The sequence below is a fragment of the Ursus arctos genome, unplaced genomic scaffold, assembly GCF_023065955.2.
Source record: "Ursus arctos isolate Adak ecotype North America unplaced genomic scaffold, UrsArc2.0 scaffold_24, whole genome shotgun sequence".
Taxonomy (NCBI): domain Eukaryota; kingdom Metazoa; phylum Chordata; class Mammalia; order Carnivora; family Ursidae; genus Ursus; species Ursus arctos.
Window position 1 is genome coordinate 13,086,439 of NW_026622919.1, and position 24,204 is coordinate 13,110,642.

Genomic DNA, 24,204 nt, shown 5'->3' on the forward strand with positions numbered 1-24,204 from the left:
CGTACTTTTTCCTTACACCTTGCACACAAATTGCTCGGATTCCTGACTTCGCCCTGCCCAGGGGCCCCATGACCCTGAAGGAGAAAGAAAACCATATCCTCCTGGCTTGTGTTGCGGACTTTGGGGGGGGGGGGGTGGTGAGTGGGTAACGGGGTCTTGCTTACCAATAAGACTTAGAGGTTCTGAATTCCAACTTGGATCGCCGGCCCTGGGATTTTCTTTGGGAGAAACCAGAGACGATCTGCCTAGGCAAGGGTGTTAAAAATAAGGAGGTGTTATTTCCAGAGCCCCACATGCTGGCCTCCAAGTGGTAACACAGCACTCAAGCAGCAGCGCCACACGGGTCTGATTTCAGATGCAGGATTTTTGTTGCAAGGAACACCAGGAAGCAGGGCTTAGCAGTCCGACACTTAGGGCCACCCGGAGTGTCGTGAGATACACCTTCTACCTTCTGAAACCCCATCCTATTCACCTAGCCCTCAGAAATGGTAAGTCAGACACAGGTGACAGAGGGGATCCCCATGCTCCTTGCCCGGAACACGGGCCACCAGTCCTGGGTAGCACCCATTCCTCTATAGCCCGGGTTGCAAACTACAGCCCGTAGGTCCAACCTGGCCCACCACCAGCTGTGATACAGTCCACAAGCTAAGAATGGCTCTTGCAATTTTAAATGGTTTTTAAAAATTGAAAGAAGAATATTTTATGATATTTGAAACGTATGTCCATTTCAGTGTCTGTAAATAAAGTTTTATTGGAGCTGTCAATGAAAAACAGTCACTCAAGGGGTAAGGGCAGATTGTAATCAGTAATATACTCTTGCCATAGGGAAAAATCCAGTATAAACTGTGACAGGCCGTCTGGCTCGCACTGCCTGGCCCTTAATGGAAAAAGCTTGCTGACCCCTGTTCTGGAGAAACCATACAGTCTTCAGTCCGCTAATTCACCCATCGCTGTTCCCATTGGTGACGGGAGAGAGAAGAGACGCATTCGTTCTGTTCAGAACAATTTAAAAGGAAGGAGCATGAGTCTGGGGGCATCTGGGTGGGGGTCGTGGTGGGGCTTGTCCGGATGTGATCTCAGGCGTTTGGCCTGGGTTTGCAGGGGTAGCTGAGGGGTGTGGGGGACAGAGAGCACAGCCCAGCCTGCTTTCCAGGCAGGGGTGGTGCAAATGGCTGGCACATGATTGTGAAAGCAGGAGGGTCCCAGAGAGCAGGGTGAGAGAAATGTCAGGAAGCCGAAGCCGGGAGCTGCAGGGAAGGGAGGGGGCAGGTGAGTCCTGGAGGAGGCTACACAGCCCCACGGGGTGCTACAGCCACTGGTGGGCCACTGTCCCAAAGAGACAGACACAGAACCCGAGAGCAAACGTTCTCCAGGTAAGAGAATGGGACAAGGAATGTCTGGGCCAGCCAGGGTGCTGGGGCCACAGTTTAGGAATAGGAAGAAAGACAGATGACTTCATCCCACAATCTCCATTTTGGAAGCCACTGTCATCATTTTTATTATTATGACTAATTTACCAGAATTAGGCCAGTATGCATTATATATTCCTACACGGGTGCCCGTGTTTTCAGCACCCACGACCCCTTCTGAGTGGATTACCAGCCGAATAGAATACGTGTGGTTTCCCAGAACTTGAACTCTGTCGAGAGAGTCCCAGGTGTGCCCAAAACTGCTTTGCACACTAACGCGTCTGAGGGTAGCTGCCAGGGAGCGACGCGTTTTCACATCTGCTCCAGCTTCTGCCATGGAAAAAAAATGCCACAATAAAGCAAAACAGAGCCTGATGCCAAAAAAGAAACAGATCTCCCAAACCAAGGAAGGAAAAGATGCTTTTCTCCCCAGCCCACTGACCTGTGCTTGCCGGGAAGGATGTCCAGAAGGGGCTGTTGGTCCATCTTGCTCCGGTTGGGTCTGGGTCAGGATGCAGGGTGTCCACTGGACCTCAGGGCAGGGTTCAGCCAGGCCTCGCTCTGAGGGCCCCAAAGCGAAGCAACCACGCACGGCTTCCAACCCCTCGCTCGGGTGTGTGTGAATTTCACGGCCATCAGATCAAGGTCTCACACACCTTCACTCCCTCAGCTCCTCAGAATTCACTGGATTCCATGAGGAGCTGGGACTAGCAATTCAGTTATCAAGATAAATATTTGAGTGTGAGATTTTTTTTTAATGTGGCAAAATATACATAGCCTAAAATGTACCATCTTAACCATTTTTTTTTTGAAGATTCTTTTATTTATTTGAGAGAGAGAGAGTAGTGGGGAGGCTTAGAAGGAGGGAGAGAATCTCAAGCAGACTCCATGCTGAGCGAGGAGCCTGACACAGGGCTCCATCTCACACCCCTGAGATCATGACCTGAGCTGAAGTCAAGAGTCAGACGCTCAACCAACTGAGCCACCCTGGTGTCCCCCCATCTTAACCATCTTTCAGTGTGCAGGTCAATAATGTTAAGTACATTCACATTGTCATGCAATGCACCTCCAGAACTCTTCCTCATCCCAAAGTGAAACTCTGCCCCCACTAAGCAACTCCCCACACCCCTGCCCAAGCCCTTGGCAACCACCGTTCTCCTTTCTGTCTCCATGAATTTGGCTACTCTAGGGACCTCATAGAAGTGGAATCATACAGTATTTATCTTTTTTGTGTGTGGTTCATCTCACTTAGCATAAATAATGTCCTCAAGTTTCATCCATGTGGTAGCCTGTGTCAAAATCTCCTTCCTCTTGAAGGCTGAGTAATATTCCATTGTATGACTGACTCTACCACCGGATTCATCCCTTGATGGACACTTGGGTGGCTGCCACCTTCTGGCTCTTGTGAATAATGCTGTTATGAACATGGGTGTTCAAGTATGTCTTTGTGACTCTGTTTGCAATTCTTTTGGATATCTACCAAGTGTGACATTTTTTAAATCAAAACAATTGCAAAAGATCCATGACGAACACGGTATCAAGATTTTACGTGAAGACAGGATCCAGATTATTGATTTTTCCTATTGTTATGCTCCTGTGGCTTGGCCTAGCTGTGGAACATAGCCACAACCGTCCCCATGGACACAGAAGAAAACTGAAGCAAGGCTGCTGCTTTTCCATTGTCTAACCAGCGCCCTTTACCAGTCAGTCCTCACCTGACCTCTGTCCAGTAACTGGAGGGTGGGGGGGTGGGGGGCCAAAGAGACATCTCACCCTCTCTTTGGCTAACACATAGAAAGTCCTGACCAAGCAGTTTGGTTCTTACTAATCCATCCTTGAGACTAAAACTTTCAAGGACCTGTGTGTACCTCTATATTTCCCGGCTGCCCAATAAAGATAGATTTTAATCACATCCTACAGCAATATTTCCCCTGCCAATGTGGCCTGTCCCATTTTGATCAAATATTTTATTTACAAAGTCATTTCTAATTTATACCCTGCCCACTTTCAGAAAAGATCTGAAGTAGAGACAGGGACTAATGAACCTGTGAGGCGGAACATATCTATTACACCAATGGCTGCTGTTCAAATTGGGATGCAGCTGCCCACAGCCCCCTCTCACCCACATTTCATGGTGTCAGTCATTTGCAGCCACTGAGGCCTTAAGTTCACCCCCACACAAGGCATGGCTCCTGCACGGTGAAGAAAGTTAATTGAGGTCATTGCCATTACAAGGGGTGACGCTCTCTCCTTTGGCTGGAACATGAAAGACCTGACCTGTTGGAAATTGTCGATTTGGGTCTAGGCTTGCCTCTCTCGTCACTCACAGAGTGGTCCTGGTAAACCCATGAAGAAATGGAGGAGGGGGATTTGCAACCACTACCTGAGAGTTCTGGGCTCTGAGCTAAGGGAGCTCAGACACCAATTCCCAAGTCACTGCTTTACGCTGTGGACGCCCTTCCCAGCCCACTCCACCAGGATGATAAACGCTGCATTTCCCAGGACCTTTTGGGCCACCAAGCGCCTGTCTCAAAGCCCTGCTGAGGCTAATGAACACAAGAATGCGGTCTTCCTAGAAATGTCCAGGAGGTAGGGAGGTGGCGATGTGTACTCCTCTCTAATGGGGAGGAAAATGAGCGAGCAAAGGGAAACACAACCACCAAGGCCAGCCCCGCCTCAGTGAGGGGCCACCGGGAACCATGATAAATGAGGCCGAAGGCGAGACAGGAGGAACAGCCGGCAGTTGTCACAAGAGATGGTGGCTGTGACAGAAGCTGAGAGGCTCATGTGCCAGCCCCCCCAAGTTCAGACAGCAAACTCTTAGCCGCCGAGAAATGGCTCCAGGAGCTCCAAAGAGCCACCATTGTGTGGGGTTCACAGAAGTGACATTTACCGCTGCAGGAGGGCGCATTAAGTCTGGCTGAAAGAAGCTTCTCCTCCTGCTCGCCTTCTTCAGAGAGACAGAGGCTCCCTGGAGACCAGGGCGTCTGGCCATGTCATGTGGGTTCAATCTTGCTGGGTGGTGGGTTTCTGGAGAGACCAGTGGTTCTCGAAGGTTCCTCATGAGCTGTCCAGAGATACTGGACTCCAGTTTTTCCAACTGGAACAGAAACCAACATGCAATGTTATGTGCATCGTTTTAACTCCGAAGAGTTAAAATTAGGCTGTAACTTTCTCCTAGGGAGACCTTAAAACCGAGTTTCTTCAGATAGTTCTCTGCATACACTCCAATTCTTGTCTGCATTTCAGGGATTAGGATTTGTTCTGCCTCCATCTTCGTATAACTCAGGCCCGTGCAAGTCTGCTCACATCAAATGGTACAAGCACATAGACCACTGTCTATCTTCATAAATCACAATGGTTGCTCCTGTGGTCTGACTGAAAAATAGGGTTGTACTGAGATATCAGACTGTATCTTCCATAAAATCTATCAAATCCTTGTGTTTTTCAGAATGTCATAACGGGGCCATTATAAATTATATTCACTAAACGAATTTATAAAAGTAAAATGCCTATTTTACATATTATATATCTAGGCCTTATATATTTCAATTCTAGTAGTAGAGACTGTTACAGAAAAGGATTCTGTTGCTTAAAATGTTTGGAAACCTGGGGCTCCCGGGTGGCTCAGTTGGTTAGGCATCTGCCTTCAGCTCGGGTCATGATCTCAGGGTCCTGGCATCGAGCTCTGCATCGGACTCCCTGCTCAGCGGGGGAGTCTGCTTCTCCCTCTCCTTCCACCCCTCCCCTCACACATGCTCTCTCTCAAATAAATAGATAAAATCTTTTAAAAATTTAAATAAAATGTTTGGAACCCTTCATTAGATGATCTTTAAGATTCCTTCTAGCTACACTTGGTGAAGCAAATCCTGCATTTGGAACGAGGACAAGTTCAAGGAAGAAAGAGAGTTAGCATTGCTTTTCTTATGCATGGCCAAGGGAAGGATTTCGAGGAAGGAAGTGGTACGATGAAGGCAAACAGAGGTGCAGATTGGGGGCTGGGGGCAGAGACAGCGGGCAGGGAGAGCAGCCAGAAAGCGTTAGGACAGTAAGTGCCCCTCCTTCTGGATCTACCACCCCACCTTCTGCGTCCTATCAGCTTACACGTGTCCCAGAATAACTCTTCGCCACCCCTGACTTACTTTGCACCCCCTTCTGCAGCCACGCAGTCTGTCTTCGACCCTCTCTGCCACCAGAACCGCTCCCCTGGAGGCCACCAATGGCCTTGCCATTGCCAACCATATTCTAATAGACCTTTCAGTCGCATTTTGAACTTCGGGCCTCTGTTCCTTCTACAAATCCCTGCGTTTTCTCTTTGTCCTCTTTCTCTTTACAGGGTTCCCGTTTTTCCCACCTGCCCCTTAAGCTTGGCTGTTTCCAAGTCTCCCATCTTCGGCCTCCTCATCCCATGTCACTGTTGCTGAGAAATGTCCCTCTTTCCCAGGCTCTCCACTCCCTGGGAGCCCACCCCAGCCTGAGTCTCCACCCCCGTCCCCACCTGCACCCCAGATGCTTCAGAGCACCCCAGACACATACGTCCAGACCCAACCTCTGACGTCTTACCCAAACCTACCCTTCCTTTTTTGTTCCTCCAGGGATGGTACCTTCCCTACCCATTCGCCCAAGCCGCAAACTGCTGCCGTTCCTTGGACGGCCACCTGACTTGCTCACTAAGCCACGCTTCGCAGATGCTCCTTCTGAAAAACTCCCAAATCCACACCCTTGCCTTGCTCCCCTGCACCGCCTGAGGCCAGGCTCTGCGACCCTGTGTCCTGAGCACTGGCCGCCAAGAGAGAGTTTTCCAGACACACCAAGCCCGTCCCCATCTCTCATACAAGGGATGTCCTTCACTTTAAACGACTGTGTGCTTACTGAGTATGTGTATTTCCTTTTGACGCTGTAGCAAATCACACGAACTCCGTGGCTAAAAATAACACGAATTTATTCTCTTATAGATCTGGGGGTCAGAAGTCTGAAATGATTCTTACACGGCTAAAATCGAGCTGCTGGCAGGGATGCCTCCTTCCGGTGGCTCCGGGTGGGAACTTCCAGCTCCTAGAGGCTGCCTACCTTCCCTGGTTTGCACGTCATTCTGACTCCTGCTTCTGCCATCACAGCTGCTCCTCTGACTTGGGCCCCTCTGCCTGCCTCTTAGTAGGACCTTTGTGATTGCCCTGGGCCCGTCCAGATAATCCAAGATAATCTCCCCATTTCAAGATCCTTAACTTAATCATATTGGTAAAGTCCCCTTTTTCTACAAAAAGTCACAGGTCCAGGGATCAGGAGGTGGGCATGGGTCACAGGTTGTGACGACTCGGGTGTGGACATCTTTGGGAGACCACGATCCCGTCCACACCACTGAATATCAACACTGCGTCCCAGGCACTGTGTTAAAGCAGGGCATAACGAGGGATCTGTTAGGGTCCTGTCCTTCAGGAGCGGACGGTTCTGTGCTGGAGGATTTAAAACTGAAGTGCCATGGGGTTTGGGCGGGTCTCGGCAGCACAGAGGGGCACGGGGCCTGCCCCTTTTCTGAACCTGCCAACGGCCTACTTATTCCGCAGGGCCCAGCTCAGACATCACAAGGTGACATGTTCTCCAACCCCTCATGCAAAATTCATGCTTCCCTCCTTCTTGTGCCCTTGACGCTGTGCTCACCATCCCACTACTTACCCCATTCTGAGCAATTTGTTGTGTCTGCACGCCTTGCCGGGTTAATAACTCTTGGAAGGGCAGGGCTGTATTTTCTTCAGAATGATCCCAGCAGCTAGAACCTTCCCCACACCAGTCCTTCTTCCAAACCCTCCGCGCAGCCCTCCGCAGATGGTGCCCTCAGGCCACGCTGGTGAACAGGAGTGTGAGCTGGAAGCCCGTGCAGGAAGATGGGCAGCGACGAATCAGGGAGTGCAGTAAGAAGGGCCCTCGAGGTGAGACAGGGGCTTGAAGGAGCTCTGGTTCCCTGGCCGTGGGGTCCGCAGCCAGAGCGGCCTGGCCCCGCGCTCCGCCCCGGTGGGGTTAATGAGACCCAGGCAGCTGGGCCGCCGCACCCCAGCGCAGGGCTGCGTGCATGTCGGGGCGAGAGCGCACCGGCCGACAGCCCGGGAGAACGGACAGGCTTCCAGAAGCGCTTTGCTGAAAGGCTCAAAACTACTTTTAATTAGGCTGGATCACACATTATTTTCAAAATAGTTTTCTCTTCCACCCTGTTGGCAGAAGTAGGAATGATGTGGGTCCTCAGAGGCTCCAGGGTCATCCGGGGGAGGAGGTTTGATTCCTCGGATCAAGCCCGTTGGCTTACCCACCTTCCACCGGTTCCTTGTTCCTTTTGTCTTGGGTTATGTAACCGGCTTTCAGCCTGGGCAGGAAGCTGAAAGGATTGAATCCTCAAAACTTTCTCTTAGAAGAGCCTCAGCCGAGAGCACCCACTTCTGTGCAGCTTTGTAAAAACACGGACACGTCTGGATTCCAAACGGATGAAAGCGCTGACCAGCAGGTGGGTCAGAAGCGCAGGCACAGAGCCACCCACTCGCAGACGTCAGCCCCTCCCCCCGTGGCTCCCTTGTGTCTTTTGTCCACAAAGGGGCAAAACCCTCGAGACTAATTAGAACATTGCCGAGTTCCCCTTGCAAGGTCTCCAGACTGCCAGGCACTCCGCTCCTTTCTAGAGGGCTCGTCATCAGATGCCTCAGATCTACATTTCTGTTCAAGGAGTGAGCAGACCGCGTCGCACCACCTTCTCCTCCGGTCTCCTTTGCGGGGGAGCCCAGGGCCCGCCAGCCACGCCCACCTTCCAGAGACCTTTGCTGGCTCCTCTGAGCACCTCACCAGAGCCACGTTCTTCTCGGGGATTAGCAGCTCGGGCTCCCGAAACAGGGGTCCAAACCAACGTGCAGAGCACCGTTTTAATGAGCTAAGAGTGGGATAACACCACGGACTTTGCAAGCTGCAGCTTCGCTTCAATTTAATTACCTCCCTCTGGGGCTTTACAGTCAACCAGAGCTGGCTTCCGACAAAAGGGCATGTCATCGCTTTCCCCAAACTCACATGGCAGGTATATGCCTGCAGACGGGGACATGCAAAAGTGGGCAGCATCGATCAAAGTCGACATAGCATGGTGAAGCTGTCAAACCGAGGGTTCCAACAGGGTAGCTGGTAAGACGCCACAGACTGGTGAATGCTAATGCTCTGTCACCGCTCGGGGAACTGTTTGGAGTGGGTGGGGACGTCAGTGCCCAAGACAGCTCACTCCTCCCAGGCCATCCCTCCGGCCCAGTGGTCACCTGGTCGTGCTGCATTGGCAAAGGACATCAGCAGGGAGGGGACAGGGTCTTGAAGTTCTTGAATCTAAGTCTGTGAGCCGGCCAGCTCAGTGAGCGTTCGAGGGCCTGCCGTGCAAAAGGCGTAGGGCCCATAGGCTGAGAGGTTATAGGGTACGATCTCTGCCCCCCACAAACTCACAAACCCCTGCCTGTGAAACACAAACTATGAGAGCAGAGGTAGAAGGCTCAATCGCATGCAGAGAGAAAAGGGGCTAATTCCAACTGCTGGAGTTTACAGAGCCTTGAACACCAAGTAGAGCTCCCCAAAGGGGTTGGAGGTAGGAGTGCTGAAGGCATCTCCAAAGTAAAGAGGCAGGAAAGTCAGGGGCTCATGGCTGGGGGCGGGGGGGGCATGGCAAGTGGTCTGATTTAGTCTGCTACATGCGATGCTTGGGAACAAAACCTGGGGACGGGATGGGGGCGGGGGGGGGTGCCTCCAAAGTCCAGTTAAGAAATTCAGGATGTGAAGAGAAACTGCCGGGGGTTTCTCAGAAAAAGAGGGGCACGGAGAGATCTGTTTCAGAAAAGTAACTCTGGCCGCGGTTGGCAGGATGCACTGGGGCCGTGCGGTCGGGACGGGTTCTTCAAGCCGCGAGGACTTCCTCCCACCAGGGAGTTGGTTTGTTTGGACAACACTGTGTGAGGCGAGCAGCAAAGGCCATTTCAGACTGGGGGGGGACCCTCGGCTGCTTAAAAGCACGCACGCGGGGGTTTGGATGCTGCAGTTCAACCAAGTGCAAACGACTCTCCATTCCAGCACCGAGCCTCCACCAGCCCAACCTCGCTTCCATCTTTGTGCTTGACCTGCTCTCCGCGCGCCACGCTCCCACCTTGCCGTTCCGACGAAACTGTCTTTTCCCACTACCTTTCACACTAATATCATTCTCAGAAAAATGCTCCAAAGAGCGCCGAAGTGACACGGGGATTAACACCTGAGCGTGTCTTTGCATTTTCCCACTGAAGATGGGGCCCGGCTTTCTTCATGTGGGCAGACAGCCGCTCAGGGAGTCCTCCAGATCCATCCGATTTGTATGTAAAGAAGGGTTTCTCTTTCCCAAATCCAGAGATGATTTATGTCACATCACATCAGTTCAACTCAAAGAAAGCAAGAGACCTAGCTTAAAAACTGATTCGCTGCAATGAGTAAGGATTATAAATTGTCCTTAGGAAAGGCTGAGGGTCCTATCCACTTACGTTTACAAACTTCAAGCACAGTGTATTCAAGTTAGATTTATGGGGCCAAGCTAATTGGATGGTGAAAATAAAATAGCTACAGCACACAGAGCGTTCTGTGACCCACTAATGCTTCTCAAAACCGCATCATGGCAGATCCGAAGAATTATTCCCCCAACAAAAAGAAGACCCTGACTCAGTGATTTTCTGCACAGCCAGCATTTGGGGGTTTGGGGGATAGTTGAATTAACGCTTGTCACACCACTGTGTTGTGTCTTATTAATACCCCCATACGGTATATTGACATAAACTAGGTCTGCGGGTTCTGAAATTAATTCTGGGCGCACAAACGCAGCATTAAGTGGCTTTGGTGACTTTCCCCCATTCTTCAGGTCTGTGTGGAATGGCAACTTCTCTGAGATGGGTACATCTTCTCGCTGCCCACTTAAAGGTCCCAGCTTAAGCCTTCCTAAAGAAAGGCCTTTGCTACCGCTGAGGTTCAGAGATTTAAGTCGAGTCAGAAATTTCCAGAAACTAGTTAGAGTTTTACAAATGAACACTGAGTTGCTCTGGGTAGTTTCACGGCTGGTATCATGAATAAAAGTCAAGGTGCGTGCCTAACTTCTGTCAGACCTTGGGTCATGAAAGTAAAAGGAAACAGAGAATTGTGGTTCACACATAATAAACCAATCTCCAAATTATTAAAAAGGCATTTTATTATAAATACATTTTAGTCGTAGCAGTAAAATACATTTTGTGTTACCATGAATCTCTTAAGACAAAAGAACTTCACTGAGACAATGATCACAACGTAAGAACTGCAGACCCTGCCCCCCGCCAATGGAAAAGTTGTTCGTAGGAACCAAAGCAGCTGAAGTAATTCCGAAACCTGGTTAAAAAAAGAAAGTGACCCCCAAAAAAGGAAGAAAATAAAGACCCTGGAGAGTGGCTTTGGGGTTATTTTATGGTACAAAGTCATTTTTATTTTGAGGGATAAACTCCTTAGGTATTAGAACCTCTCAGATGAGGTATCATTCACCGCAAAGAAAAAAGTAATTGTTATAATTTTGCCAGAAATTAAGATTCTTAGATGGCTGCGCAACTGGCCCAGAAGAGGTGGAGACAGACCATCTCAGTTTTATGAAGCCTCCCTTTGGAAGACTTGCCAAAATGAGACCCCGTATGGATTTGCTAAGTAACTGATTGTATGAAGTTAGCTGAACAAGTTTAGATAAGAACTTTATTTCTGAAGCATTAAAAAAAAAAAAAAAACCACACACACACACACACACACACACACTCACAAAAACCTGTCACTAATAACAGGACCCATTCCAAAATGCACAACCCATTACCTTTATAATTTAGAGGAGAGGTATTTTCATCACCGTGTTTACCTAGGATACAACCACTACATATAACCAGTACCTTCATGGGTTCCAAAGAGTCAGGTCAGATGGTGGGCACAGAAAAAGCGGATACAGTACAGTGTCATACACATGGATTGACGGGAAGCAGGCATGGTCTGGACGGGAGGGGGGACTGAGAAACATTCTCAGGTGGAATCCACACGTTGGGACATCGACCTGGACAACAGAGCCCCCTGACGCACTGAAAGACAGCAAGAGGTCTCTGTACACAAGGCATCGTGCAAAGCCAAATGTTAATCAACCGAAGCTCCCTGTGGGTTGGCCACGGACAGAGGAACCCGTGCTGAACTTGGAGACAATCCCCACAGAAGGGTAATCAAGCCTTTCAAGGAGGAAGTGCTGTGTTTGAAGAATTGCAAAGCTGTGCATTCTCTGATGCTTATCATGGGTACTTCTACACCTAAGTCATTCTAGAATCTATTGCCTGCAAAAGATTCTCTTTCTAATATCTCAGTAAATTCAAAGCCAAACTAAAAACCAGAGGCAGACCCCAATACCCCTCAAGCTGCAGTCTGGGGGAAACATTACCAACAACGACAGTAATATATAAATTTTAAAATATCCGAAGACTTTCTCAGTTTCCTTCTCAAAAATACCTTGCTCATACATGTGCACCTATGGTTTACGAATAACTCATGCTGCGTAGATGGTGGATTCCCCTAGACTGTTTCTGCAAACATATATAAAGTAGGAAAGTAATCAGAGACAATTACCCATTTTCTGCCATATACAACACCTCAGGCTCCCCTAACACTTGCCGGCATGGCAGAGAATCCAACGTAACTTTGTTAACCTGAGAAACGCACCATTTGAAAAGCAAATCCTCTGCCTTCATCCCCACCGCCCACCCCACCCCCCAAAAAAGCTGTAAAAACTACGAACACGTTATTTGGGGATTCCCTATTGTTTTCAAAGCTCCGTGTCACTGCCGTCTTAGGACCCGGCCTCCTGTACTTAATGCGAAGTGCATTCTCGTGACATTCCGATGGCTCCCTTTCCCAATTCTCATCACCACGTGTAGGGACCAAGACCAACTCTAAGCACACCGAACAAATGCACAGCTTCCAGAACAAAGCCCAGGCTGCAGCGTACACAAAACCGACCTCGTCCTAGAAATGAATGAGCTCCTGCACCCTAAGGTGGGAGAGTAGCACAGACCTTAACGGGGGTGGGCAATGGGGCTGGGCGGCAGCCAATCCGGAGGCTCTCGTCACTCCGTAGAGATCTTTCTCCATGAATGTTCCGTAACTGTTGGAAAGACCTTTGGACTTTCTCTAGACCAGCAGTTCTCGAAGTGTGGTTCCTGGACCAGCAGCATCAGCATCACCTGAGAACTTGTTACAAAATGCAAATGGTCAAGCTTCAGCCTGGGATCAGAAACTTCAGGGCGGGGGTCCAGCGGTCTGTGTTTCAACAAGACCACCAGATAATTCCGATGCTGGCTAAAGTTTGAGAACCACTGCTCTAACCTGATGCTCAAACTTCTAAAATCTTAAAATAGGGCAGATTTTAAAACAGATACTACTGGGTGACTTCTGTGTTCAAGATATGTAAGTTGCTACCCCTCCCTTCCCCGTTACTTCTCAAACACCAAAAAAGTTAATATTAATGAAAAATTTTATTTGAAAAAACCAAATATTTTTAAAAGTAAAATTGATTTCCCCTCGTAGACATAGTTCTAAGGCAGGCAGTCACATGCTAGTATGCAAAATAAAATACAGAAGAGGCCCCCTATATGAGGTGTAGAAATAGCTAAAAAGACACCCCAAGAACATAATGAAAGTTTCATAATATCAATGAACTCATAGAATTATATAAAACTTACTATGCTTTATGCTTAATATTTGTATCAAAATAAAATCTCTCTGTTGAACAAATTGCAAATAAAGTCTGGTCTAATACTGATTACTGAAACAATATGTGTATGAATGTCTCTGGGTTTCCTTCACGCTCCAGTTCTAGAAGCTTTAGACAACTGTATCACTGGGTTTAGGACTTAACCACAGCTCACATTACGAAGTCTAGATTCTCCTATCAGGTACCTCCCTTCAAAAAAATTTAGAAACTCCTGTGACTGTTTCCTTAAAGTTTATTCCAAAGTAGATATTTTCCATCATTTCAAAAATTTCAAATGTTACATTAAAAATGTCTTATTTTTAATGTTTGATATTCTAGTTTAAAGTAGTAACAATACATTTTCTGAATGTGTCTTATAAGAAGGTTAAACGTTAGATAGATTCACTCCTTTTAACAATGGTCTTGCAATTGCTAATTAAACAGATGTATGAAAGTAGTAAGTGTGAATTTAGCGGCTTTACAGTAAAATCTCAGCAAATAAATATCCAGCTTCAAGTAGAAGGGAAATGCGAGACGCCTAATAAAAGGAGAACTCTGAACACCAGCATGCCACTTACTCTTTCGTGACGGCATCTTTATGACGGACATCGGTACGTGATATTTTGAACAAGAAATCATAGAACATTATCCATTATTTCTAACTGCTGGGTAGTTTGTGGATCAGATGGCAAAGAGGGGAAAGCAAAATCAGATTGACACATTTACTTCCGAGATTTAGGAAGACACATAGGGTGGTGGTAGAAATTAAGGGTTTTTGTATGTTGGGGGGACAGCTCGCAAGCAATAATGTCTCGTAAATCATAAAGGACAAATTACCACCTTTGTGGAGCTAGAAGAAGAAAACAAAAATGGATGGTAGCCTAAATTACATTTTAAGGCAGCAATCTGTATCTTTCAATATATTTAAAGTTTTAATCTTGTATTTTTATACTTTTTCTGGGATTCCCTTTTTAGAGACAACTCCGATATGAAACAATGCTATCTAACAGGTGTCTCTTCTTAAATGACTAGTTCAGTCAATCTAATGTTCTTAATAACAATAGCTGAAACCTAAAATTTCACTTGAAATTGTTTCTTCACGCCCCTGGCTCTTAGGCAAGGGTGGCTCTCTCTAGCCAAGGTAGCTAGAGATACAGTCCTCTATGTGTAGAGTTTTGCTCTTGAGATGTATACACATGAAAAATATTAAACATGTCAGGTAACTACAACAGAGCAAGATAATACTATATATGAACGATCTCAAAGTGAGGAAATTCAGTTAGCTTTCTCAGCAATTTCAATGCCTCCATAAACAAGGAAACTATTTTCGCAAATAGGTCTTGGAGATTGCTATGTTTAATTAGGTCATGCTTATTCAGTGGGAATTCTGCTTGTTTTACTTATTCTGCAATTCTTTGAACTGAGAAGACCAATTGATGTTTACACTGAACCTGAACTTATTCTAGAATCTCTCATGAAAAAAAACCACACAAAGCAGCTTGTTATTTCAAATATACAAGATGACCTGGATAGAGAGCCTACCTGTCTGAGGAAAGGAAAATTAAGGTCATGTTAGTTTAAATGGTCAATAATTAACTACTGATTAATCAAAAACAAAGCTCTGCTATGACAATTTGGCAAAGTGGGTGCCAAAAGGGCAGCCAAAACCCCTTTTAAAAACACACCAGAAAATATTCCACGTTACACTGAATGAGGTTCTTCAAATCTTAACAAGAATTCATTTTTAGATCAGGAGAAAAACCTTAGCATAGATACTCTACAAATGCTATCACCCAGAAGAATTTAAGGTAAAAAAAAGAAAATCTCAAGTAGCCCTGAAATGAAAAAGTGAGATGAATTAAAAAAAAAAAAAATCAAACAGTTCTGGCAAGAAAAAGGAAAAACCTCAGAGTGATACGAAGAACAAAGAAGTAGAAAGACATCATGTGAACAATTAACTTCACTTAAAAGAAATCTATTCTGGAAGAAAAGGAAGCTGGTAATACTTGGTATCATCCAAGAGCTAACATCAAGGTTTCTTTGAAAAAAAAAAAAAAAAAAAAAAAGGACCAAAAAAAAAAGTTCCGTCTCAACTCTAAGGTTGAACCCAGCATGTAAATTGTTTGCTAAGTCCGCTTTGTGGGTACTTGCTAACACTACCCGAGTAATACCCAGACAGCACGAACGTCCTCAGAAGCCATGTCCCATTTCAAGAGAAACGTACAGTGATTCCTGCTGTAAGACTCGCTCAGAACCATTATTTATGGTTGGAAAGACAGCATTAAGTAATGCTGAGGAAGAGTAAGTGTGTTAGAACACGCATTCAACGAAAACAATGTTCGAATCCTTGGCCAGCTGCAGGAAGAGTAGGGAAATGAGGGACACGTGCGCGCAGCAGAGCAGGGGACTGGTAAGTAGCTATTATTTCTAGTTATTTGGAAATAACTGCTGAGAACACGGCTGTCACAACAACTTAGCGGCTTCCTTATCCAAAGCTTCCAGCATCGGTTGTATTTATATAAAAAGTGGTGGGGTGCGCACTTGACCCCTAAAATATAAATACAAATAATTTCAAACTGTTTTTTTAAAGGTTCAAGTGCGGAAAACAGAAAATTAGGCAATCACTCCACGACAAGGGATTAACTGAAAGCCCTGACAGGCCAGGTCTGCCTTCCTGTTCTCAAATGCTCTTGAACATTTGTGTTGTGGGGGAGGAGAATCAACACTGGTGAAAAACTATTTTTCACAGACACCCTCACATCAGGGAGCTCTAACTTACATTTGGGCTCTGTCTTGAGTTTCGTCACAGAGTCAGAATACATAGCTATGTGGCAAAAAATTTTCTTCTTTTCTTGTGACTAAAGTTATGCCCAGCAAAATCTGACCTAGTTAAATGTGATGGTCTGACATCATGCAGAGAAAACGTGGTGCTGGAACTTGCTGGCTCTGTCTTCCACCTGTGATTTATACTAACCATGAGCGCGTCTGCAGTCGACAGGTCTCCATCTGCGGCCTCACATGGAGACACGCGGCCCCTAACGGAAAGCCACAGGCAAACGACGGGCACCCACTCTGAGCAGAAAGACAGAACGGAAGAACAGAGGTGCTCTTTCTTTGTCCTGCAGGCTCGCTAACCTTGAACTAAAGGCATTCTCTTCTCCTAAGTTGTCTGAGGATGATGGGGGGGCGGGGGTCGTAGCTGGCCAACAGCAACTAAACTCGGGTCACAGAAGAGCTGTAAGGAGCTTTCTTTAGCCCTGCTTCTTTTCAACCCCACTGTAAAAATGTACTGTGATACAGGATGGCCTATTCAAAAGCAGTCCTCTGAAAAACTATTTTTGAATGGATCATTAGGATCCATTGGCTCATCAGCCATGTTTTCCAACCTTATCTTATTAAAAAAAAAAAAAAGTTATATTGTAAGCTTCAAGGTATCTCTGAAGTATAAAAGTAGTACTACCAAATCAGGAAAACAATAAGGACATGCATTGTTTCAAATGTGTTACAAGACCACAAGTTTTAAGAGGGTAAATGTTTTCCTTTGGATTTTACCAAAGTTCATTCAAAAACAATTTTTAGACTGTAGAATATTTTAAGATAGCTATTTAAATTTTATATTTTTATACAAGTTCAGTGGGGTTATTTTATAAGAATCAAAAGACATGAAAAACAAGGGTAGTTTTTTGCCCCAGGTTTTGATGAATTTTGATATATCTTGGACAAACATTTTTAATGATGTTCCTCAAACAAAACAGTTAGCAAAATATCTGAATTGCCACATATAATGTCACATTTTAATGTAAACATCAAATAAGGTACCAAAATTTTTACTGGAGGGGGGAAAAAAACCTTAAAGCGGCACAATTCTTTATACCACTGGAGAGGGGGGGAAAGCCAGATTACAAACATTTACACATGCATAGTGAGAAAAAAAGGATTTTACTAAATTCACGCATTTTTAAAATAGTTATCAAGTCTACTAAGCACCAACAATCCTAAAAATTTTTCAGCTTCATGATTTGTTTAAAAAAAAACACACACTATCAAATTAACGTTAAAAACAAGCTTGAAGTATAGCTTGTCCAAAAAATAACTAAATATGCCAATGTTTTTTCATGTTACAAAAAACAGTGGCATACAAAATACACCTGCAAAGAATGCCTTTAACTCTATCCTACAGTGGATGGAGATTACAACAGCACATCTTACATAGTCTAAAACTATAAAAGTTTTAGAATGCAGCATCTTGTCACAAAAAAAAAAAAAGCTGATAAAACTTAAAGTATTTAGAAGATGCTGCCCCTTTATTTTAAAAAATTTTAAATGAATTTAAGCAAAAATAACATACATTTGTACATCAACTGGCCATTTCTGGTACAGAAACCCAGCATATGGTAATATTATTGAATAAATGTAAATGCTACTTACAATTTTTTTTCTTTTTAAATACATTTTAGACAAAGTTTTTTTCTCTTTTTTTTTATAGTTGCACAATTAACCTCTTAGCTGCTAGCTTGATGCAAACATATGTAACAATACACAAATTTAAAAATATTTTTTATTCTACATAAAAGCTGTCAAAAGACTCACGTCAAAAATGCAAAATAATGGAATATACTTTTAAAAAATTAGTTGCAAGTCTAGCAGCAAAGCAATTAAGTGAGAACATATTTAATATTAAAACAAAGGGAACTGTGCATCTATAGATGAAGTCCGACTATCTTAATTCTACTGATACAAACAGAAATTAAAACATTCTCCCTTGAGGGGAAAAAAAAGTGATTATTTAAAATAGGAGTAAAAGCCATTGCTGCCTGATGAGCTCCCCAGGCTCAGTTCCTGGAACAGAGACAGAGGGTCGCTACTCTTCTTGGCCTGCTCAGGCTGGGGCCTGGGCTTGGGAGGGGCCCGCAAAGCGCTGGCATAGGACATGGCGGGCTTGCTGCCCCCAGAGCTCTGCTGGCTACTGCTGTTGGCCGACTCCACGATCTGCTTGTTGGGCATGAGAGGGGGGAACTGGCCGAGATGCTGCAGCACATTATAGTTGAAGGAACTGGACACCTCGAGGTTCTCAGACTTCAGTTGATCCTCAGGGGGTTTGACGGTCTTGGGTGGAACTAAAAAGCAGAGAACAGTAATACGGATTTAAGGGCACACCCAGCAATATCTATGCATCTCATCAGCTCACGGTGTCACAACTGGTTCTCATCTCCAGGAACTCAGGGACAGGAGAGCCACGAGGACGGACCACTTCTGCCACAGAATGTTGAAATCACAACACATCTAATCAAACATCTCAATCTCATTAATAACACTTGCAAAAGAATTAACTGTGTAATCTGAACAGCTAACATATAAAACCTAGAGGTCAAAGCCGAAGGTTTGCTTCAAAAAGCTAATTTTACATGTATACATTGCGGTATTTATTATATTAACTGCTCAACTTTGAAAATGGGAACCTACATGTTCTCTCTTAAATAGAAAGGAGCTTTATATGCGGACTTCTGGTCAGACAGCTCTTATGATTAACCTAAATAATAATAACATTGGATTCCTTCTTAAAAATGCTCCCCTTTTTTGTAACATATAAGTAAACACAGAATGTGGTGGAGGAAAAACGGCTGTAAATTTTTCTTCACATTTCCTATATGTAATTTGCCTGATTCTTAACAACATCCTTTAAGATTCGACTCCACTCTTCCTAAAAATTTTATTGTCCACTAAACCATGACTTGTTTTCAAACACTGTTTTCAACCTTTTAAATGTTTAACTAAAGTGGGGGGAGGAAAAATAATTCTCCTTCTCCTCTTGTAGGTTCTTGGCTGAGACACTCCCTATAGTAAGACAAATTAATAGGAGAAAAACAAACAAAAGTTTAACAAACATGTATACCTTCTGTATACATGAGGGAGATCCAGGAAACCTGGATAACTCCCCGAAATGGCCCAAGCCACCAACTAAAATAACATCTCCAGCTAAAGGCAAAAGAAGATGTTGGGGGTGAGGGCAGTTATGCAAGGTTACCAGGAAAAGCACAGTGAACAAGGGTAAGGTTGTCATGCAGGGTTAAGTTAACTTAAGGATAAATTGTTGTCTTCTCCACATATGGTTTCCAGAAATTTAGAATCATCCTCCTCTTGCTGGTACAGAGAGGGAGATACTCTTACAGAGATTTCCCTTGTAAATGTAAATCTCTCTTACAAAAGGGTAACTTTCACCCAGTTTTCAGAGCTTCTGTGTCTATAGTTTCTTAAAAATAATCAGCCTAAAATAATCTTTATGCAAAAAAGCCTATTTGACGGTGGCAAATTCTGCTCCCCTTCACTAACATTCTATTGGAATATAATCATAATATATATTCATTGAGAATAATTTGGAAATTACAGAAAAGGTCCAAGAGGAAAATAAGTCATTCACATTCTCATATACCAGAGATCAGCATTAACTTTTTGGTGGGCTTCTTCCTAAAGAAATCATATAACACGGATACTTCAAAAGTTATTTAAGTAACCTCTCATTTTTAGAAATTTGGATTATAATCAATTTTTCACCTTTAAATACTGTGATAAATGTTATTATAGACAAATATTTTTAAATATGCACGACTGCTTCCTTACAATAAACGCCTAGAAGTATAATGCCTGAGTCCTAAGGCAGATACACAATTAAAGCTTTCCGTAACTACAGCCAAACTTCCCTGCGGACAGATACTACCTACATACGCTCTGCCAAAACGCTTGCCCATTTCGCTACCCAATCACAACACTGGTGTTTCTCCCCCCCTCAGCCTTAGCCTATTTTATAAATAAATATCTTGTAGCTCTAATTTGCATGTCTTTGATTACTGGTGTTTATGGATTTTTTCCCCCATGTTTATTATCTATTTGTGCACTGGGATGTTAAAATGCAAATATTTCGTTTTTTAGTCTTTGCATTTCATTGATTCAATATGCTAACTTCATAATACTATTTTAAAACCTTAAAAATTCATAAAATTGTTCAGGGGTGCCTGTGTGGCTCAATTGGTTAAGCATCTGACTCTTGATTTCAGCTCAGGTCATGATCTGAGTGGTAGGATCGAGCCCCACATTGGGCTCTGTGCTCAGTTCGAGTCTGCTTTAGATTCTCTCTCTCCCTTTCCCTCTGCCCCTCCCCCTGCTCACGAGCTTGCTTGCTCTCTCTCTCTCTCTTTAAAAATAAATAAAAGCTTTTATTAAAAATTCATTAAATTGTTCAAAATTAGTTTAGTGGCACCTGGGTGGCTCAGTCAGTTAAGCGTCTGCCTTCGGCCCAGGTCATGATCTCAGGGTCCTGGGATTGAGCCCCACATCAGGCTCCCTGCTCAGCAGGGAAATCGGCTTCTCCCTCTCCCTCCACCGCTCATGCTCTCTCTCGCCCTCTCCCCACCAAATAAATAAATAACATCTTTTAAAAAATTAGTATAAACCACCTAACATATTTTTAGAACATTTCTCACTGTCCATCTAGATGTCACTGATTTTACAAAACAATTACTTTTAAAAGCATTAGTTTAACAAACATTTCATGACGAATCACTAAATTCTACTCCTGAAACGAGTATTAATTACACTGTATGTTAACTAATGAGAATTTAAATAAAAACCTGAAACATAAAAAAAAACCCGAACATTTCAATATGTAACAGTGGCCTGTACTACCCAATATAACACATAAACATTTTACTGGTTGTTCAAAAACTTACTGCTTTTATTTACTTTACTAAGATTTATTATTTAACCATGCTCTCATTTTCATGACAATATAATCAGAGTTTAAAATATTTTCAACTAAACAATCAATACTACAAACAACTCCAGAGGCAGTTTAACCTAATGCCTACATTCTTACTGAACCACAAATTCGAAATCTCTATTAATGTGACTTACCACATATTCTCCAGATAAGAGAAACTATCCTTTAAAACTATTACTAATTTGATACCCAGTGATCTTTTTCAAAGTGTGTATCTCTACCTAATCTTAAATTTTCATCCGTGCATTACTGGAGAGTGTCTGATGAAGTACATGTCGTCACCAGTGGTCATCACCAGGCTGAGCAGTGTGACCGGACTGCCCACCCGCCCCCTCACGCACGGGACCTATTTGCATTATCTTCTTACTCAGCAGTCATTCCCCAAGAGCTTGAAGTGTGATCAGTGACAACACAGGAAATTCAAAGTTCAAAAAGACACAATTCTCTGCTCTCAGGCTTTCAATTGTAGAGAAAATAGGACCACATCAGACGCAATGACCACTTTTAAATTCCAAACCAGTATGATACAAACAGTTTTCTTCAACTCAAGAAGCCTCAAACTTCAGAAAGAAGTTTCCCATGTGGTGACTATTTTCCTTCTGATTCCCACTGGCAATGGCTGCATTCCTCTATAACTAACTAACTAAATACATACATACTAATGGACAGGAAGTTGTGCTTCAGGATACTCGTGGCCTTGAGTTCATTTTTTTTTTAACACTTAACTGTTACTTTCAACTAAAGAATACTACAATTTGTCTGCTAGTAATGACAAAATAATAACTGTGTATTTGTGGAAAAGATACCATAAAATGACATGTGTTTTGGACAGTTATTTAGAAACTTTCTGCCTTATCAGCTCAAGTCAGGTTTTTACTGATTTGGGCCAAAAGTTATCCTAAAATTTAAGGTGGGGAAAAAAAAGAGAGAAAGGATGTTGTTTCTTTAAAATAAATTATAATAATTACTCAGCCATCAAAAAGATTGAAATCTTGCCATTTACAACGACATGGATAAAACTAGAGGGTATTATGGTAAGAGAAATAAGTCAGTCAGAGAAAGACAAATACCATATGATTTCACTCATATATGGAATTTAAGAAACAAAACAGATGATCATAGGGGAAGGGAAGGAAAAATAAAATAAGAGAAAAACAGAGAGGGAGGTAAACCCTAAGAGACTCTTACCTCTAGGAAACAAACTGAGGGTTGCTGGGGGCGGGGGGGATGGGTAACTGGGTGATGGGCATTAGGGAGGGCATGTGATGTAATGAGCACTGGGTGTTCTATGCCACTGATGAATCACTGAATTCTATCCCTGAAACTAATAATACAGTAGATGTTAACTAAATTGAATTTAAATTTAAAAAAATTTTAAATAAAAATAAATTTAAAAATAAAAGATGAATTGTAATTAAAAATAAAATAAATTATAATAAACAAAACAACTAAAAATTAAAAAATCCTTATCACTGATTTGTAATTGAGATGTTTCTCAAGAAATTCAGGTATGACAATGTAAGTGTATGTATGTCAGACCTTTAAAATGACAAAGCAACCCCAGGAAAAATGCAGCAGATCATACACCGTAGGTATTAAGGAATGTTTAAAAATTAAAATGACAATGTCTCTTGCCAGGAAATAAAAGCAAAATATTTTTAATGCTTTTGTCCTACTATGTCTATTGTTCTAAAAATATGCTTACCTGGCACATATTCAAAAATGGGCCAGTTACAGAAACAATAGATTCACATTCTAAAGATGAACAAAATTAAATCCAAATACAAAGGTTGATGCCACCAGGGCAGAAATTCATCCAACAAAGATCACAGGCGTGTTGACAAAGATCAATGTCTACAGCCTACAAAGAGAAAGCTACAGGTTGGAGAACTCAAATAGTATCATTTGTTTCCTTACATTTAATATATATTAAAAAAAAAAAAAAAAAGAGGGAACAGAGGCAAGATAAAAGTGCATTTTTTTGCACTGAACGCTAAAGATTTTAGACTTCCTTTAACAATACAGTATAGGGCCTTGTCCATTCGAATGCCTTCCTGTGCCTTTTTTTTTTTTTTTCCTCTTTAGCCTTAGATTTCTGAGCTCATTAGAATATAAGGAATAAACACAGGATTTTTAAATCTCAAAATGTTGGACTTTATTATTAGTTTCTCTCCTGGCCAAACTCTATTGTGTAGCAAACTGTCAACAACTTTATTGACAATAAATCCTTGAAAACTGATGCTGACCCAACCAATTCCTCCCACCCCTAATCCTGGGGAATCAAAAGCCAGAAAACAAACTTTTCCCAAGCAAAGGTGATTCTAATTAGAAATACACTTCAAATTCCCCTACTTCTCTCATTCATTCACAGGTCAAAATGATCAAATTGGTGAGCTCCCAGAACAGACAGATCTACATCCCTTCCAGACCATAAATATGGACTCAATATAGTCCTAAATTAACACTGTATGCCTGAGACACACGTACGAGCTATGAGCATTAAATATTATTCCAAGACAATAATGTAAACGGGGGCCCGGGGAGTAGGAGAAAAACTTCAATATCCAGGAGCTGAGTCGTTAAAATTGCAATTTTAACAACCCACCGACTCTGTCTTACCTATCAACTCTCTGGGCTGAGCTGTCCTGCTGGATCCATTACACGGAATGTTCTGATAGGGGGTAGATGAGGTGGTGTTTACCCAGGACTCCGGGGATGCAAAGTTGAAAGAAGATTGGTTATTATGGTCCTGAAGCTCTTTACACTGAGCAAGACTGTCTTGAGGAGTGCTTACTTCTTCAGAACAAGGCTGGACTGAGCTAGATGAGATTCTTCTTTGGTACAAGGGCCGACCAGGTCCTCTGGGTTCATACTACACAAAGAAAAAGGACATCTCATCAATCAATGAAACTTACATCCCCCCCCCCTTTGGTACACAGCAATCTCATTGTATTAAACAGCAATTCTCAAAATACTCTCCTCTGTGACCATGACCCCTCCCCACCACCTGGCCCCAAAAAGCAGCCTGAGCTCTGGACACAGTGTTCAGCAGAGCTGGGTTCAAAACTCAGTTCTGGCCCTTAGCAGGCAGCCCTATGACAACACACATCTAATTTCTGATTCTGTTTTCTTGTCTGTAAGATATGGAGCTGAAAACTACCTGTCTTTGGTTCTAAAACTCTATTGCCATCTTAGGTAACATTAGATTAAGAATGAAGAAACGTATCCGCTCAAAATTAAATGGAGGAAATTACAGTCGCAGT

General features: G+C 43.6%; 1 protein-coding gene across 4 annotated transcripts in view; it reads right to left on the reverse strand.

Moving 5' to 3' along the window:
* Positions 1-10,599: 10,599 nt before the first annotated feature.
* The window catches only part of HELZ (helicase with zinc finger), a 159,317-nt gene continuing 145,712 nt past the window's right edge, over positions 10,600-24,204 (reverse strand). For all 4 annotated transcript variants that reach the window (XM_026512424.4, XM_026512419.4, XM_048225749.2 and 1 more), the window contains 2 exons: positions 23,561-23,813; positions 10,600-18,284 (listed from right to left, as the gene is read on the reverse strand). In XM_026512424.4, the coding sequence (XP_026368209.1) occupies positions 17,950-18,284; positions 23,561-23,813 (588 nt within the window). In that variant the 3' untranslated portion in view covers positions 10,600-17,949. The remainder of the gene's footprint in view (positions 18,285-23,560; positions 23,814-24,204) is intronic.